The 17,613-nt window shown below is 44.8% G+C and overlaps 1 protein-coding gene across 2 annotated transcripts in view; it reads right to left on the minus strand.

Annotated features, from left to right (window-relative positions):
• Positions 1–16,977, minus strand: part of ramp1 (receptor activity modifying protein 1) — a 39,963-nt gene extending 22,986 nt beyond the window's left edge. Inside the window, exons 1-2 of one of the 2 annotated variants that reach the window (XM_015358571.2) lie at positions 16,890–16,977; positions 15,695–16,367 (exon numbers count right to left, since the gene is read on the minus strand). In XM_015358571.2, the coding sequence (XP_015214057.1) occupies positions 15,695–15,752 (58 nt within the window). In that variant the 5' untranslated portion in view covers positions 15,753–16,367; positions 16,890–16,977. Of the gene's footprint in view, positions 1–15,694; positions 16,488–16,889 lie in introns of those variants that run through there. The other variant, XM_015358572.2, reaches the window with a different exon arrangement.
• Between the last annotated feature and the right edge of the window lie 636 nt (positions 16,978–17,613).

The following is a 17,613-nucleotide window of genomic DNA, read 5'->3' on the forward strand; positions in this document are numbered from 1 at the left end:
CAAGTGCCAGCACAGCCAACGAGAAGGGTGATTTTCAGGCAGCGAGTGATTTTTGAAACCACACAAAAACCATGTCGATCGGGACCATCTAGCTTGATGGTTGCCAGTAGCTGATTGATCCAGCTGTTGCCTTAAGGAAGCCAGGGTGTCATGACTGGGTAGCTTGTTCCTGGCTCCCACAAGCCTTGGTGTAAAGGCTTGTGTCCTATAGTATTAACAGTCACAGGCGGTATTTAAAATAAATCTCTGCATATCCAGCTCTTATGTTTTAATAATTCTCTATTGGGGGAAAAATTGTAATATCCATATGCCATCCATGTTGTGCTAGTTCAGAGATGAAAGACCTCTGCACTGTCTCTCCAAATCCAAAAAGCACTCCTCCTCAGCCCGCCTGAGTCCCCCAGGGCCTCTGGGTTTAGAACAGCAACTGGTAAATCTCCCAACCACTTTCCTGCAGACAGGGTTATCTCTTTTGATTGACTTCAGCTTTAAGTACAGTCCGCACCCCCCCTCCCCCCTGCCCTGAGCTCAAAGCTAAATGCTGTATGATCAGTCAGGCACATATAGAAGGCTGATCTTCACAGATACCAGCTTTCACTTCAAAATACTCCTGTTCGGGAGAGTATCCACACGTCATCCTAAAAATAAAGCGTTATCACCAAAGTGGAGGTGTGCATGTTAAAATGACGACTCTGGGTCACTGCTTTGCAAAGCTCTGGGGTAAAAAAACAGGTGGGTTGTGCAGCCTCCGATCAATTCCTAAAGGTCCAGTCTAAGTGCAGCTAAAGTACAGATGCTCTTTTACTGTGCGTTTTTCGTGCACGTTTTTAAAATCATCCAGAGTTCGTGCCAGAGCAATAAGCACTACATGAGGAAATACCCCCATTAAAAGAGTACAAAAGCCATCTGGCAGAAATGCCGTCGCTGTCCTGCAAAAGCATTTAACAAAATCGTCCTTTACTCTTCTTAAAGTCGTGGGTCTTACTCATCTACTCCCCAGGAGAAGGCTGCTTCCCTTTTCTACTTTTTATCTTCTACTTACAAGGGCTTCATTCAGCCAAATGGGAATGAGCACTGCTGCAAAGCATGCAGGTTACTGCATTAGATTCAAGGATGAAGACGGCAGACAATATCTCCAGCATGTAGCTGTAAGACAGGGTCCACTGCATCTCAACACTACAGAAGAAGAGATCCATCACTGTGGCAAACAAGGGATGCTACCTTGCACAGCTTAATTGCTAAGAACAGGTAGAGTACCTAAAGCAACAATCCTCTGATCATCCTACAATATACAGAAGAGAAAGTGTTTATCTCTCACTTGCGAACCTACAGTATTTGTATCTGATTCCGGAGAGTGTGCTAGTGGTGCTGGTGCAGACGTATCATCTGCGCAGGGAGTAATAAAGGAAGGATCAGTCTCTCCTCCCGACAGCTTTGCTCTGGCACTGGGGGCTGGGCTATTGGTTAGCAGCCGGAGAGATCCGCAGGGAGACCCGGCAGTTTCCCCCTGATCTTTAATATCAGGCCGGCAGCCACAGGGGTCAGACCGCTGTTGAGCCGCCGCCATGAATCACTAAACTGTGACATTCAAGTTCTGACGGCAGTGCTCTGCTCACCTGGAACGTGTTCCCGTCAGTGGAGACAAAGGCACAAACAAGCGATCCGGGGGGGAGCCAAAAAGAGAACAACTCAGCACAGGCCCACGTGTTGTTTATCTGCCCATACAGTAGATCTCTCTCTGCCAGTGTCATGAAACTGGGATTCCAATAAATAATTAAAGACTTATGTAACACTAAAATAGTTAAGACTGTTGCTGCCAGCAGAACCTTGAGAAGGTTACAGTTGCAGCAATACATTTCCTATTTAAAACGCAGGACATTTCCCGGCCCCATTAAACTAGAGCACTGTTTCCTGTAATGTGCACACAGGGACCTGTGACAATGCACCTGGTCTCTTCCGGAGCAGGGCGAAGTAAAGATCCCTTTCACACAGACGGACACAGAGAAACCAATTTGTGCTTCGGAAGCACGAGATGAATCTCACAGCGTCTGTTAAATTCCAGCTCGACGCCCTTCTTTTCTGCATTTACTGTATGTCGCTGTTGAGTGCTTTTGCACCACGACAATAACGTTGCAAATCTTACAGGACTTGAAATAGACCCTGCGCAACTCACAAAGGCAAGGATTCCCTTAAAATTCTTCTCCTCTCCTGGCTTTCAGACAATCTGACCAATCGCCTCCGTCAAAACGCTTTTTTTCCCCTGACTGTCTCTCTCCGACTGGACTGCTCTGCTCCTCCCAGGCCCGGTTGTCTGTAAATCATGAGCATCTGGCAACTTTTAAAAAACGGTCCATTTGGATCCATTTAAGAAAATGAATTCCACAAGACAATAAACAAAATGGAGCAAATCAGAAAATCATTTGTGCTGGCTGATAATTGATTTTCTGTCTTCTGCTCCTGTTTTTATATCTTAATTGCTGCTTTTTTCACTTCCATGTCTATTTTATATGTCAGGAAAACTCCAGATTCAGAGAGAATAGCCCAGCTCTTTTTTCACTGAAACAGCTGAGATGTTTTTGTCCCGTTTCATGGTAAAGATGACAACTACCATCCTCTTCCCTCTCCAACAGGGCTTGTTTCTGTTCCACTCGAGTTCTCCAGGTACATATTGGGTTTAATTATTTAATAAACCGCTTAATGGTAATACTTCTTACTTGGCTCCACGGTGGATTATACATACTTGAACCTTTAATGAAGCAAATGTTTCAAGGAATCAAAGTGAAAGGCCTGATGGTAATCAACTCTAACAGCTGTCCGTCCCCGATTCTCGGGCTTTTATTAATTAAAGTCTCTCGTTAGGATGAGATCATGTTAAGCATGTTAAGAGGCGCACCCGGAGAAAAAAAAGATTAAAAGTTCATTTCTGTCACCTCTGGCCCCTTAAACACAGAGAGCAGCTTTCATCAGGAGGAGAGGAGGAAGGATCTTACAGAGAAGCAAGCACAGCCTCTAGCAAAGTCAGGTATTCAAAGCAGAAGTTTAGGTTAAAAGATGAATACAAATAAAACAATGTCTAATTTCTTCTGCAGGACACGTGGCTGTGCTAGGATCAGATCCTGGGCCTGGAGGGCCCAGACACGGAGAGGTTCTGAGGACAGCTGGGCGTCCAGACCGATCTGCCGAGACAGCTCTGCTGGCAGTGACGCCGAGAGGGGTTAACGCACGCGGCAAAAATAAATCCGGAGTGGAGGAGTGGAGGAGGCACTTACAATTCAGAGAGACACGCCACGCTTGGGCGATGACAGAGCTGACAAGAAAGAAAGAGGGAAAAAAGAATCCAGTGATGGGAAAAAAAAGCTGAGGCACCCACAGTCGGGGGAAGTGCTTTCAGAAAGCCAATAAACCACACTGTGTTGAAGGACTGCAAACAGATGGGGTGCACAGTAGCTCAGAATGTGCAAGCTTCACTGCCACACCTTCCTGCGTTTCAGGGGCAAACAAATGTTGTTTTTTATTCCAAGAGGAATGAGTCTAATCCAATTTCTGTTTTTCCACAGAACTGTTTTTCTTTTTAATTAAGCTTGGCACGGAATAACTGAGATATTGTAAAATACCATATACTTTTTTTTAACAGTAGTTAAACCATTCAAATTTTTTTGGACTAATTTGATCAGAAATATCTAGAGCATGAAAGCTTACGTTTGCACTAATATGAAATATGATCTAGCAATTCAAAAATCCAACAGGAAGAACAGTGCCTCGCATACAAGGTCACGTGATATTTTGATATTTGATCGACGTCTCTTGGACTTGAATGCATTTTATAATGCTATTCTGCCTTTTCCTATGTAAGTACAAATACCATAGAAATCACTACTTGTATCTGCAACAGATGAGAGCAATTGTAATTTCTGCAAGGTTGTTTTGCTTTAACACAGATTTACAACCAACTTTCAAAAGTGATCATTTAATCATCCTGAGGACACGCTGCTAACGTTTTTCAAATAAATAATTTGAGACATTGATTGACCTATCTAGTGCTTCATATGATCTTTAAAAATCTTAACGCTACATGTACTGAATTGAAAAAGACAACATGCATGCATATGATTTGGTAAGTTTTCTTTCTTTTTGCATTAAATCTGATTTTTTTTTAAATCGTAAGGTGAAAAGTCGATATCTTCACATTTGATCAAACAAGCACATTTCCAGATGGGAGATTGGAACCTGGCATGAGGAAATCATGTGAATTAGCAGAGGAAGGGGCTTTTTCCATCACATAACACCCCTTCCCATTGTTTGTAATCTCTTTAGAATTTAACAGGAACCTTTACAATATCCCTAATTAATAAGGAAGACCAGCCCTGCCTCTCCAAACAGCTTCCCAGTCAATCAAGGATAACCGCTGGCCACTCTCACTGTGAGGTACATCAGCAGCTGAATGTGCAGCTTTCACTCTTCATGGGTACTCAGGACAGCAGGCCGTCTCTTGGGGAGGGGTACATTGAGACAGAAACACTTTAGCACAGTGTCTTCTAACATCGCCTTGTACCCGAGGGTATGCACAGATTGGAGGAGAGGTATGTCAATCACAGGCAGCACCACCCCATGCCAGAGGTCAAACATTGATTGGAGGAGAGATACGTCAATCACAGGCAGCACTGCCTGTAATTGACAACATATTCAGACAATGATATTCCACCTCATGCCAACAAGAATAACTCCGAAATGGAAAGAATGAACTGGATACATGGAAATAGTTGTATTTGTTGTGTTCCTGTTCTGTAATCAGATCTATGTGTAAGAGAAGCCAGAGAGAAAGTGAATTGAGTAGTTCTGTGCTGTGCAGGCCTAAGGACGAGTGAAAACCCTGCTTCATAACCCCCAATCTCTACCCCTGACACCCAGACTAACAAGACTGGGACCTGCTGTGAAATATCAGGAAAAAGTAAGGGTTGCTGGTCCATTTCTTTACAAAAACACTCGATAAACAAAGCTTCTAGGAAACAAGGAAATGGCTTTGTGCTTCAGACTTGTTGTTTTTCGCATGCCTGATCCTGTGAGAGCAGTATTCATTGTGGAAAATCCCTGCCCGGCAGCTAGGAATGGAAAAATACGAGGATTTACTGGGAAAGGCAGGACATGGTTCTGCATTTCCGGTCGGCACAGGAGCAGGTGTTGGAAGGAGCTGGAGAGGGATCCAGCTTCCCTGACTACTTCCTCTCAGGCGCCCCCCCGCCCAGGAAAAGCCAGTTCCCAGCAGACCGTGCTGCTCCAATCCGAGATGCATCCTGCAGAAGCTCTTGGAGTAGCCCACTGGGAACTCCAGTCTGCGGAGCATTAGCACGAACCTGGCTGCCTCCAACAAAAACAGACCACTCACTGGGGGGCTCCCGCCCCTCACTCGGGGCAGACCACACCCGCATCGAGGCCAGGAGGTAACATCTCCTGCATTAGCCATCACTCTGCTCTCCCCCTCACTGAGAGCTGGTGTGTGGGGAGCGGACTGGAGCATCATCCAGGTGGGGCTGCACACTGGTGGGGGTGGGGGAGAGTCCCATTACCTGTAAAGTGCTTTGAATGGGGTACAGAAAAGTCCTATATAATAATACAGCATCCTTACATTAATAAAGTGTTTGAATACTCAAAGACATGCACTTGCAATATTCAACTTCAGGTCAGGGACTGAAACTTCAGGCCCAAAGACTGCAAACCAGGACACATTTGGATTTGGCATTATCAGGCATTATCATACCTGTAAAGCACTTTGAGTGAAGTGTCCAAAAAAAGCGCTATATAAATGTAAGAAATTATTATTATTATTTATTATTATTACTTGGATTCAAGAATCCAAGGTTTCTAACTCGCCATTGCACCCCTGGTAAAATTAGAAGAAAACGCTTATAGAGCAACACTCCTGTAGTCCCTCAGAGACATGTGAGGCTCTAGGAAAGTGGCAGTCTAGGTATGACTAATCAATTGGTTGCAGCCACAATGTACCTATTAAGTATGACCAGAACCATGGACGTTGTGCTTATCACAGAGGACATGGGAGCTACGGGTCACCCTTTCTTCCCATTTCATCAATTTCTTTTTCAATTTCTGCTGTCAGGATCTAAGGAAAAATATGGCAATATTGTTAATAATTATTTAAGCAGCCATGGTAATATCACCCTTACCCCCAATAAAAAATAATAATTCTGGCAATATTTCTGAGGTAATCACTCAGATTGGCCCTACAGAACATTTTATAACCATCATTTACCTGTTTGATACCAGGAAAGAAATGATGATTTTACACAAGGTGCAGACTGACCAGTCACACAGTCACAGTGTAGCAATCTCACACCTCTTTGCAGGTTTTACATACTGCCCATGAATACTGCCTGGAAACTATCTTGTACTGTATGTACCTGGTCGGGGATCTGCTCTTTGTGGGTTGAGGGTCGTGGAGTTATAAACATGCCTCACTGCCAACGCTTGTCTGCTTGTTACAGCATGTAGTCAGCTCCTTAAATCCAAGTTTATGGCCCAGCAGAGCAGCTCAGCCTCAAACTCCCTAGCCTCAGGCTATTTCGCCCTAGCCTCAAACTCCCCTTTTAAAAAAAATCTTCTCTGTAAGTATATCATGCAGTCTAGCCTAGTGGAAAGGCAAAGTTAGAGCTGAACTGGATTCTGAAATTTGTAGTTGTGCATTAGATTCAAGTTCAGCTTAAAAAAAACGAATGCATGCTTGGACTGGGCAGGCTACTCAATACAAAGTAAATGCTCAGACATTCGCATGTACAGTATCGAATATATATCGATTTGCCACTTCAGCACCGATCCTGGATCTACCATGGTGGAGCCTTGTTAGTGCCCTCCTACAGCGTCAGTCCAGTTTTGGGAACACCTGACTTCACTGTGCCCCCGACATCACCTTACCACCCCAGCCAATCACCAGAGAGCTTCGAATGTGATGTCACAGGAAAGGGGAAGTAGAGCAGTCTGAGAGCACCTACTCACTCGCAGTGCCTCTCTCCCGCTGTGTGCTCTCTTAATAACTCCAGGAGCACTGTTTTTCCACAGACAAGAGACTGATACAGGAAAAAACAGTATGTATCAAGTATTATTTGCTTTTATTGGACAAAACGATCTGCAGGTGCATGTGGGAGAAGGACACACAGGTAGCAACAGGTCTGCAAATTGTGAACACAAAAGAGTTTGGTAGCAAATTCATTTTACAAATGAGAAGAATTAGCACATGCTATGGGTGCTTTCTATGGCCACTGCTGATTACCAGACACTTCATTTCAACAGATGCTGAATCTCATCACTCCTTCTTCACTGTTTTGGGGATCTGACTCCTTTATTTCACAAAATCCAGAGAAATGAAAGCTTTGTAGTACTTTTACTTGACGATTTTACTTGGATAAAAAGCTGTGTACCACCATTACATTTTTATAAAATAATAGAAAATAGGCATAAGGGTTTTCAAACATATGATGCAAATAGCCCCCAAAAAGTTATTGTACATTGGTTTATGGCAGTTTGGAAAACCAATGACAGTGTTATTTCAGTCAATTTCAAAGTTTTCCCATCAATATATTAGAGCAGGGCATAAACCTTCAGACGGAGATATACAAATTTTATGTAAAGCTAACACTGTGTCAGCTACTGGAGTATTCCTACAGAACTCAGGAAGAGTTCCCAGGAACTGCAGTGAAAATGGTTGAAGGATTTCCGAGCAGATAGCAAAATTTTCAGAACCTTCATTTTGTGTGCACATCTTTCAACATCCTCCAGCCACACTTTGCATTATCCTCTGAGTGCAGGTAGATTATGGTTGTTGATGGTTTTATTCTCCAGGGACAAAATTAATGTCCAGCCGAAACACCTTGACCATTCCCACTCAATCACTGCGACTGTGAAGAGGGAGCACCTTGTTCAATCAATACCATCACAATATTTTGCTACACTGAATCCCTTTGATCTGCTGATTAAATTCATAAAATTTTTGCACGCTTGTTAGCTTTCTGATATAAGGGGTATTAGTATCTTTGCTTGCCAGGATAAACTCCAGCTCCCTGCAAGCCTGGATTGGAAAATGGATGCACTAGTATCAGTAGAAAGAGCTACTTTAAACAACATCCACAACCCTGGATAGCTGTAAGATGTCTTAATACTCTTGTGTGATAACTTACCCAATGGGGGGACATTGAAGATGTGATGCTCATATTAAATAAACAAAAATGGAATCACTTACTTGGTATGCCCTTCAATTGAACTCAAATTTAAAACCAGAGGAAATGTGCTTAAGCTCAAGTTTCAGACACTACATATCAGTTGCATGAGAACAGTCAACTATACTGTAGAATCAGATTATCTTTAATTGACAATATTGATGATCAGGCTGCAAAAGGCTTTGGGCTGTGTAATGAAATTCTGTAGTACCGGTATGGTTTAAATTCTCCTTGATCCAAGATGATTATAGTCTGAAGTGAATGAATGTGGAATTAAATTCATAAAGTAATATGAAACTGTGAGAAACCACAGTAACTAGACTGAATCAGAAAAGCATTAAGAAATATTCTTCAATAGTAATTTTGTTTTTAGACAGGTTTCTCAAGGTGCGAACTGTGCTGTTTTCAGACCCCTCACTCATTCCTTCTTACCAGCGTGGTACAGAATGTGTTGGTTTGGCACAGACTCCCTGCCACAATCTGGCGCTCCTGACAAACCCTCCGGTGATCAAAATCATTGATCTCCCTCTGGGCTGCCTCCTCCTCAGCTCACTCCGAGAGCCACATGACTCCACGGTGGGATGCCAGCCCCCCTGCCGAAACCCGAGAGCGAGGGACTAGTGCACCAGCACATCCAAGACCGGGCCGGTGCCATCCTGCTCCTGGCCGGCTGCTGGTCTCAAGGTCTGTGCCCACGTTCCACAACGTGGCGACTCCACAGTACTTTAACTTTTAAGCTTTACATGGCTTGGCACCTCAATACCTGTCTGAACTTTTATCGCCCTACTCCCCACCTCGCAACCTCTGCTCTTCAAATTCTGCCCTCCTTACTGTCCCCCAAGCCCGTCTACATTGTATGGGCGACAGGGCCTTCTCCTGCTATGCCCCCAAGCTCTGGAACTCTTTGCCCAAGGATATTAGAGAGTCACCTTCTCTAAACTCCTTCAAATCCAGACTCAAATCCTTCTTCTTCAGAAGAGCCTTTACTGAACTGGTTCCATTCTTCACCCCTCTGCTCTTCTTAATACCACCTTCCACGGTCTCCTCTATTGTTATTGTTGTATTGATGTAATTATAATTGTGTCCTATCTTGTGAAATCTTCTTATTTATTGTTGTAGTCTTCTTATTTATTGTTATTGTCATCCTGTAAATCGCTTTGAGAAGCCACCTTTAAAGGCGCTATATAAAATAAAGTTTATTATTATTATTATTATTATTATTATTAACAAAGATCAGAAATGTGTGAAGTTCTGCAATACGTCAATTAATTTATTTTGTTGCCAACATTTAGTAACCGATCTGAGAAACTAGGTGTGCAGATGGAATGAAAACGTGCAGACAGTCCTACAGAATACGGTACTACAAAAAGTCCAGGTAGTCAACTTGACCAGAATATGAAATCCGTTTTTATAAAATTTTTCAGTCTTCAAAACAAAGCTGTTCATTACAAAATCCTAGACCTCTGTGGCCACCATTAACTGTAGCTGACCCTCACAGAACTTCTCTCCAGGCAAGCTCTGATCTGCTGACCCAGCAATGAAAGAGATGGCCAGGGTACAGCAAGAAGAAAGCTCTCTCTCTCCCTGCCATATAGCAGCGTAATTAGCACAAGATCTGATATCCTTTTCAATCTTTCATCTTATACGGAAAATAGAAAATACCAATCCTTTTGTATTTCCAATCACCAAGGAGGGAAGCAATTTTGAAATGTCAATGAATTTCTGCACAGAACACTGACTTAATTCACAAACCAAGGCCTGCTGTGTCAAAGTCAGTCGGCTCTCCATTAACCTTGTGGAGCCCTGCTCTTGTTTAATCGGATAAGGAGCTCGGGACCATTGACATGTAGTGAAAAACAATTCAATTCAACTTACGATCTGTATGGACCTAACATACATTCAAGATTTAATTTTCATTTTATCTTCAGGCCTGTGCTGCTTGTATTTCTGACACCCGCAATATATATTGACTTTGAGGGACCATCAGGAAATATAATAATTATCTCTGATGATTCTCAGGCTTGTCTCCTGCTCATCTCCCAGACCAGAAAGCATCTACTCAGAGCTCCAAAGAACCTGAATCCTTCCTATTATCCCTTTACTCACAGTGCGTCTCATGGACCAGATATTACATTTATTACAGGGAAGACTGCACTTGCCTTTAGAAAGCAGAAGGAATCATACATAAAAAAACACCAGCTATTGTTTTGCTGTTCAGTGCACATTGCCTGTTACTCGACTTGAACGATTGAAAAAAGATGTTCAGTCCCCCGCGCAAGACGAAGGAACAAGCATGCCTCAGTGCACAGCATTCTTGTCCAGCCCCCATTTCAAAATCCAGCGCATCTGAGCTGCGATTGAGGAGCAATCCTCACAGAACAAGAAGCTCTGACGGTGCTGCACAGCAACATCACAGTTTAGACTGGAGAGAAACACTGAATGTGGCAGCTCGTACGGAACAGTAAGGTTAGGATTCGAGCTTCATACATAAGTAACTCCCACTACCATCCCCCAGTGCACAGAATGATCCCCGATAGAATTACACCAGTGGCAATTACTCTGGCCATTGCGTAACCGATATAATGTACACTACCGCTGGGCTGACAGTGGTCATTCAGGCAGAGCCACTGTCAGCCAGTGGCTGCCCTGCAGTATGTCAGTGTGCTCCTACTACTCTCCCAGGCAGCTTTCACGTCCCGTCACTGTGAGGGAGACAATATGGAACTACTTTTTAACTAATGGGAAGCCCCGTAAATTCCCCCCATTTACGTTACACAATAGAAATGCTCGTCCCTTACGTGAACAAGTGGGTTTTTTTCCCCCAACAGTTTCTCAAACCCTCCTTTTTTTTTTAGAATGCCAGGTCACTGCCGTGTGCCCAGCGCTGCCCGTTACCGGACGGCTCTCTGTGCGTGTCGGGAGCCCGGCTGGCTTTTCCTGTTCCGAGACCTCCGCTGCTACAGTAGTTCTGCCCGGCTCGCTGGACTGAGCCGTCAACATCTCGCTTGCGGCTCCGCTGTTTCCACAGACGGAACAGAGCTCATAAAAGTTTAGGATGGCCCCCCTCCACCCCCGATGACCTCACAGGCCACACTGCACATCACCGATCACAGCCGTGCCCCTCCCCCGAGTCGGCACTCAGTATCCGGACGCTAGCGCTCCTCTTCATCTTTTATTGAACTTAACCTGCCAGCCCTATTTACATTTTTAATCAGGTGATTCCTCCCGCACGCTGGGCGCGCCTTGGCAGCGGGCAGAAAATAATTGATAAAATACTGACAATGCAGACCCGGGGCACTGCTGTCCTCACTATTTTATTCTCCTTAACATTATCATCATCTCCACGGTAGAGAGAACTTCCATTTTAAAATGTGCTCAGCCAATTAGCACCGAATTGTCTAATTTACCCAGAGCACAGTAGATTTGGTCACAGTATCAGCCTTACAGCACGGCCATCCACATCAAGCCCTGCAGACGCACACAGTCTCAAGGACACAAGAAGGCACACGTGCATGACTGCTTTATTTTATGTAGTTAGGGTGCTATTTTTGCATTTGTTAGTTTTGCACATTTGGGGGTCAAGGTTGTATCCCCCACATCTGTAAACTGCTCCATAAGTGCTAGAAAAAACAAACGGAGACAAATCTTCCCTCCTGATGTAGCGCAGCCCTGCTGGTGTGCGCCGATGACCAAACTTTGTGTTTGTTGCACAGCTGAACCTCATCGCTCTGACTCTGGCGTTCCCGGGAAAGGGCTGGGAAACAGGGAGACGGATCGCCCCACGCAGGCCTTATTTCCTGTGGGGTCGGTCGTGCGACTGCAGACAAGGACCCCGGACCCCCGGGAAGCCCCTGCAACAAGAGGTGAAGGTAGGCCTCCTGAATGGAGGAAACAGAGCCTGGAAAGAGGCTGGGAAAAGGAAAGGAAAGACCAGAATGTCACACTGACCGAGTGTGGGAAACATTCCGCTGAAAGCAGCCCTGGACCAGCAGCTTCTTTGTACACTGGGATGTGGCACAATGCTGGGTTTACTGGGCAGGAAAGATCATTTCTTTGACCGAAACGTAGCTACCTGCCATTGTGAACTCTTCATTTTACCTCAGCAGTGTGGAAAAGTGGATGGCTTGAGAGATGGAGAAAAGGACTGTTCTGAGGCCAGCTGAACCACTGTGAGTCTTAACGCAGAAACCTGCTGCAAACTAAAATCACACCGCACTGCCATGAGGCCTGGGACACAAGACACAGGACACAAGAGGATACCAGACCGTTGTGAAAGTGCTCTCTAGCTTGAAAAACTATGGAGACTGCACAAGTTTAGCATCCATTAAAGTCCTGTAGCAGAAGGGAAAACAACAGGGACACAACAAACAATGGGGATGTGGTTGTTGTACACTGTGGACAACACACCGACAACAGCAATGTCTCTAGTGTCTATATAAAAGGTGGCCTTTAAACTGTCCAATGTTCTCATTTCTATATGAAGTTGCGAAAAATGATCAATTTCCACAATATATGTTATTTTCTTTATTTTCTCAAACCAAACTTCAGCCCACCCTTCACCCTGGGGGCTTCTGCGGCCCACTTCCATCACAGTAACGAAGCCACATCTGGAGTGCACATCTGCTCGCAGGACTCGCTCAGACTCCTTTGATGTGCAAAGGACAATACCGAGAAACCCCACCGCAGAAGAGAGCGTTCCGGAAAGGGACAACAGTTAACGTCGCCACCTGTACTGCAGGCAGGACCTTTCCGACGGACCGAGAAGGAGAAAAAAAACCCAGAAGAGAACAGATGAAGTAAACAAAGACATGAAAGCTAGCTCTTGACAAAGCATACTGGGGTAGAGGCACAGGGCTCGGCCCAGAAGGAACAGATGGGGCAGGCCGCAGTAATTTGAACATGGGATAACTGCACCAGGAGATTAACATCTGATCTGCTGAGCACTATCATCCTTACAGCGGTGCTCCCTGGACATTAAGCTAGTGGCCTTGTGTTTTTCTAAAAAAAAAACTGAATAAAAAGCACAGACTGTTCTTCTGATACTATGGAAGCAAAAGCGTTTACCTGTCACGTGTAGAAAGCATTACAGTACGGGGTAGCTGCACTGCACACTTAAACACCACCACACAGCCACAATGGCCCTCGTTTTACAACTGAAATGCCCGCTGACTCACTCACTCCAGCGTACGAGGATCTTAACACAGTGGCCCGGGATTCAGAGCTGCTCTTGCCTAGAGACGGCTGCATTGTTTGTTGTGTAGAACTGGGCCTTTAATAAATAAAAATATGCAAGAGAAACCCGTAGGTGTGGGTCACGGAGATAAGGACTCTACAATTATGATTAAAGCTTCTTTTAAAAATAACTAAAAGCCTCCCACCTACGCCAGAAATGACATTTGCTAAAGGACGTGTGCGGTTGTGAAGGGCATTCGGTTTACGTAACTAAAAACGCAAGGCGCGAGAAGAACTTCTGCAGCAGCCTCTCCTCTTGCTTGATCATGAAGCGGCCAGCCAGCACTGTACTAGGAAACTGGGAAACGAAATGATTGAAAACCCCTCCCGCAGAGAGCCAGGCCAGCCTGACTGCCACCACACTCTCCAGGCAGTGCGTTCAATCACGGGTTTTATACTGCGGAGGACGAGAAGTGTTTGGCGACAAAAATAGCAATTAACCCACCTTGCTTTTCTTCACAACTGGTGTGAAGGAATTGGTACAGGACTAAAAAACACTGGATTGCGATCCCTGCTTTGTCTCTGCTTCCAATTTCGCGGCGTGTAATTATGTCTTTGCACAGAACCATTGTCGTAATTATGTGATTTAAAACATAACTTGGAATTTCAATATGATAAAGACGCTAGGCTGGTCTGTATTGTGTGAATTGATCTACAAAATTCTTTGCCTACGTTGCAGCTTCTGATTATTAGGAATACCTACAGCTATGTTCGTTTTTTTTTTAATCGCATTGTCTTGCATTTCACTACCTTGTATCACAACGGGTTACCATCACCACGCTAGCGCCGTGGTTCTCAACTGTACTCCTAGGCAGCCACGGATCTTTTGTACTTTTTTGCTCCAAACAAGTTCTTAATTGAAGACAATGCAATGATCATTTTCTTTCTGTTTCATATGCATTTTTAAATTTAAGAATAAGGTTTTAAGGAGTTGTATGGGGAGCGGAATTAGTCTCAGCCCCGTACCGCACCGACCTCTCTCAGGTGGACGAGCTGGTGGGGCTAATGGGACACTCTGCGGGCGTGTCTGAAACACTGACATTCCTACCCGTGTCGGTTTATCGCAAACTGTTCGCCCATGAAGAGGTTTTAGCAAGATATATGGAGCATGTTTTAATTATCACGTAGAGGAGAGGAGAGGCTGTGCAATGGTCTGTATGCTGAAACTTGCTCATCATAAACGTTAAAGAATTTCTGAAACCAAGAATGAGTGCACAAAGAAGTCTTAAGCAATCAGCTCATTTACATATTAATTAGCAGCGGTGATTAGAACGAAAACGCATAATTTACCGTTATCTGCGATGCTGAGATAATCGCAATTTATGCAGTAGAGCAATTTATGTAAATTATCAGCTAAATAAATGTTATCATTTATACTGCTACCAGCGATATTATTGATAGGTTAATTATCTGGTCTGGAAATGCTATCGTCATGCTGGTAATAAAACATAATTAATTATACGGGTTGAAATAATCTCCATCAGCAGCGATGGAAATAAAACGCGGATGTAAATCCTGGCAGACACAGACCTGGGCGACACTTAAGGACTGCTCTCCTTTACGATGTACCTCGTCTCTCTGTGTCCATTGCCCAGACTTCGCGCTGTGGCCCTAGGGTATATAATAACGTGAAATAAAATACCTGATCGGGTTTTAATGAGACTCACAATTTAACTTATTTTACAGCTGAACTAGTTGAGAACGCTGGCCCTGCTCTCCTTACGGATTATTACCGTTAAAGCGGGGCGCCTGTCCTAAAAGGCTAACCTGATGATGCTAGTCCCAGAATGATGTTTTACTGTCTTTTTACCATTAGGGCAAATCGTGAAACCGGAGCGGATACCTGAGCAAATAATCGCTTCATTTCCACAACACGCACCTGAGTGAAACGCAGGTGTGTATCTCTAGAAAGGGCGCCCCAGCGTGCTCAGACACCGCGACTCTTGCTCGGAGCAGTTGTGCTTCGTTGCATTTCAGACACTTAAGTTTGCGCTCCTTAAATGTGCGGAGCTCTTTAGGAGACCCAAGTTCTAGCAAGATCCAGCAAACTCAAACGGCATATCATTTTTTTTTTGCTTTGAATTACAATGCTGTACATCTGCACCGCGCAAGTTGGATGTAGCTGTTTGGATCATATAGGATAGCCATTGAGAATCATAAAAACAAAACGCATCACTCCGAAGTCCAGTACTCTTTAAAGTGATGTATTTATATCCCTGGCGTTTACGATGTGGACTTACCTATCACAAACCAAACAAGCACTGGTCTCGACGTCACCGGCGCGTAATCCAATGCCATGATCTTCTTCGTGAAACGAACAATCTTTTTTTTTTTTGTTTATGTCTGGAGTCCGAGAGGTGTAGCCGAGATCACCGATAATTGCGATCGTATCAGAAACTGGCGGCGCTCGGTGCAATCACACGGTGTACTCCGGCGGCTCAGGAATTCGTATCCATCGTTGGGCAGGGATAGGAGGAGAGCGATTACCGAACAGACGCTGACCCTTTTTCCTCGGTCCCCCCCCCCACAACACCACCACCACGACCGCCCCCCAACCCTAGACAAAAACAGCGGCTCACGTGTAAGGCGACATCTCGGGGGCACCTGGGTTCACAACTTCACCGGGGCAAAACAAGTCCTCTGAAGAAGGACCTCTTCTCCAGCGTGACAATTCCCTTCAGTTCCCTGACCCGCCGTCCAAACTTATCAAGTCCCGATTTTGTGCTGGTTTGATCGGGGTCCTGAACCCGGGGGCGCTTTAACTTCGAGGCACGCGCGTGTGCCTGCGAGCCGTCCTGAGCGCCGGACAGATACTGTGACTGACTGGGCGCCCGGATCGGAGTCAAATACGCCTGGTGGGGGGTGGTGTTCTTTGGAGGAGGGATCTCGGTTTATAAAATCAAGCCCTGGAACCTGAAAGCAAGCGCAAAAAAAAAACAACTTAAAAAAAATATCAGCGGTGTCTTTGAACCTCTTCTACCTTAGCAGGAAAAAGCACCAACAGTGGCAAAATCACCGATATCATACAGTATACAGTTTTCTACATACAATACAGTATAGTAGCCGATGTTTACACTATCGCCCTGCCACGTCGCGCAATATTAACATCTTTCATTTTCAATAAATTAAACTGTAGTTTGTGTACTCTAATTGTCAAATAGGTGGAGAGAAACGTCCACCGCCTTCTTTCAAAGTTGCTTCTCTGTGAATTTAAAAGCAGCCTCGGAGATAGCATCTGCGGCATAAGCCGGCGCAATGTACTACATTGTGCACAAAGTGCTGCGAAACAGATGCGAATCCTTTTCTGAAATAATTTGATGACCTACAGCACGTTGCTCGTTTCCCTGTGTTGCTATTGTGGGCTACAGTTTGAAGAGAGCGCATTTCGAAAGGCTGCAAGTTCCGCTTTCTATAAAATACAGAACACGTCCCTACGTTTTCGTGCCTGGATACTCGCGTCTGTGTTCCGCAAAGGCTAGGCTTCATATAAAAAAGCGACAGAACTCTGTCCCTGTCCCAAAGACCCAACTTCAGCAGTCTCACATCCCTAACCAGTACAGACAGCTCTCTGGCCTTAACGGTGGGTAACCAGTATGGGCGTTGGAGGCGTTTCTTAAAAAGGAGACCGAGGAGACAGACTCCCTATATTGTCCTGTATGGTATTTTTTGTTTTTACTGAAAGTTAATTTCAATGCTGCTCTTTGTTTCACGGTAATACAAGCGTTCGTTTTCACGCTGGTTTATAATGTTAAGCGCCACGGAAAATTGGAGCGTATCCTTAAACGCAGGAGATTGCCAGGTTTAAACCCACATCTCCACCCCTGCCTTTACCGCTGAAAGGTGAAGTTCACCATGATTTCCCGTTTCTCCAGAGCCCGGTCGCGGGTTACCTCCTTTCGAGAGACTGTTGTTCGCACCCCCAGTCACAGGGCTTCGAGCTACTGGCGGAGACGCCAACAGGTTTAACAGCTTTTTCTGGGTTAATGAGCCTGGACTGTTTTGACACGGCTGCCGGAGGAACCTAGTTTTGAATAGCCTGTTTGAATAGGAGTATAGGACTTCTGTAGGTTTTGTATCTCAACCCTCATTGTATCTCATTAATTGGTTGTGATTTTGGACGCTATGTACTTCGCTCTAAACACGTTTCTACAGAGATACG

This window comes from Lepisosteus oculatus, chromosome 12 (assembly GCF_040954835.1).
Source record: "Lepisosteus oculatus isolate fLepOcu1 chromosome 12, fLepOcu1.hap2, whole genome shotgun sequence".
Taxonomy (NCBI): domain Eukaryota; kingdom Metazoa; phylum Chordata; class Actinopteri; order Semionotiformes; family Lepisosteidae; genus Lepisosteus; species Lepisosteus oculatus.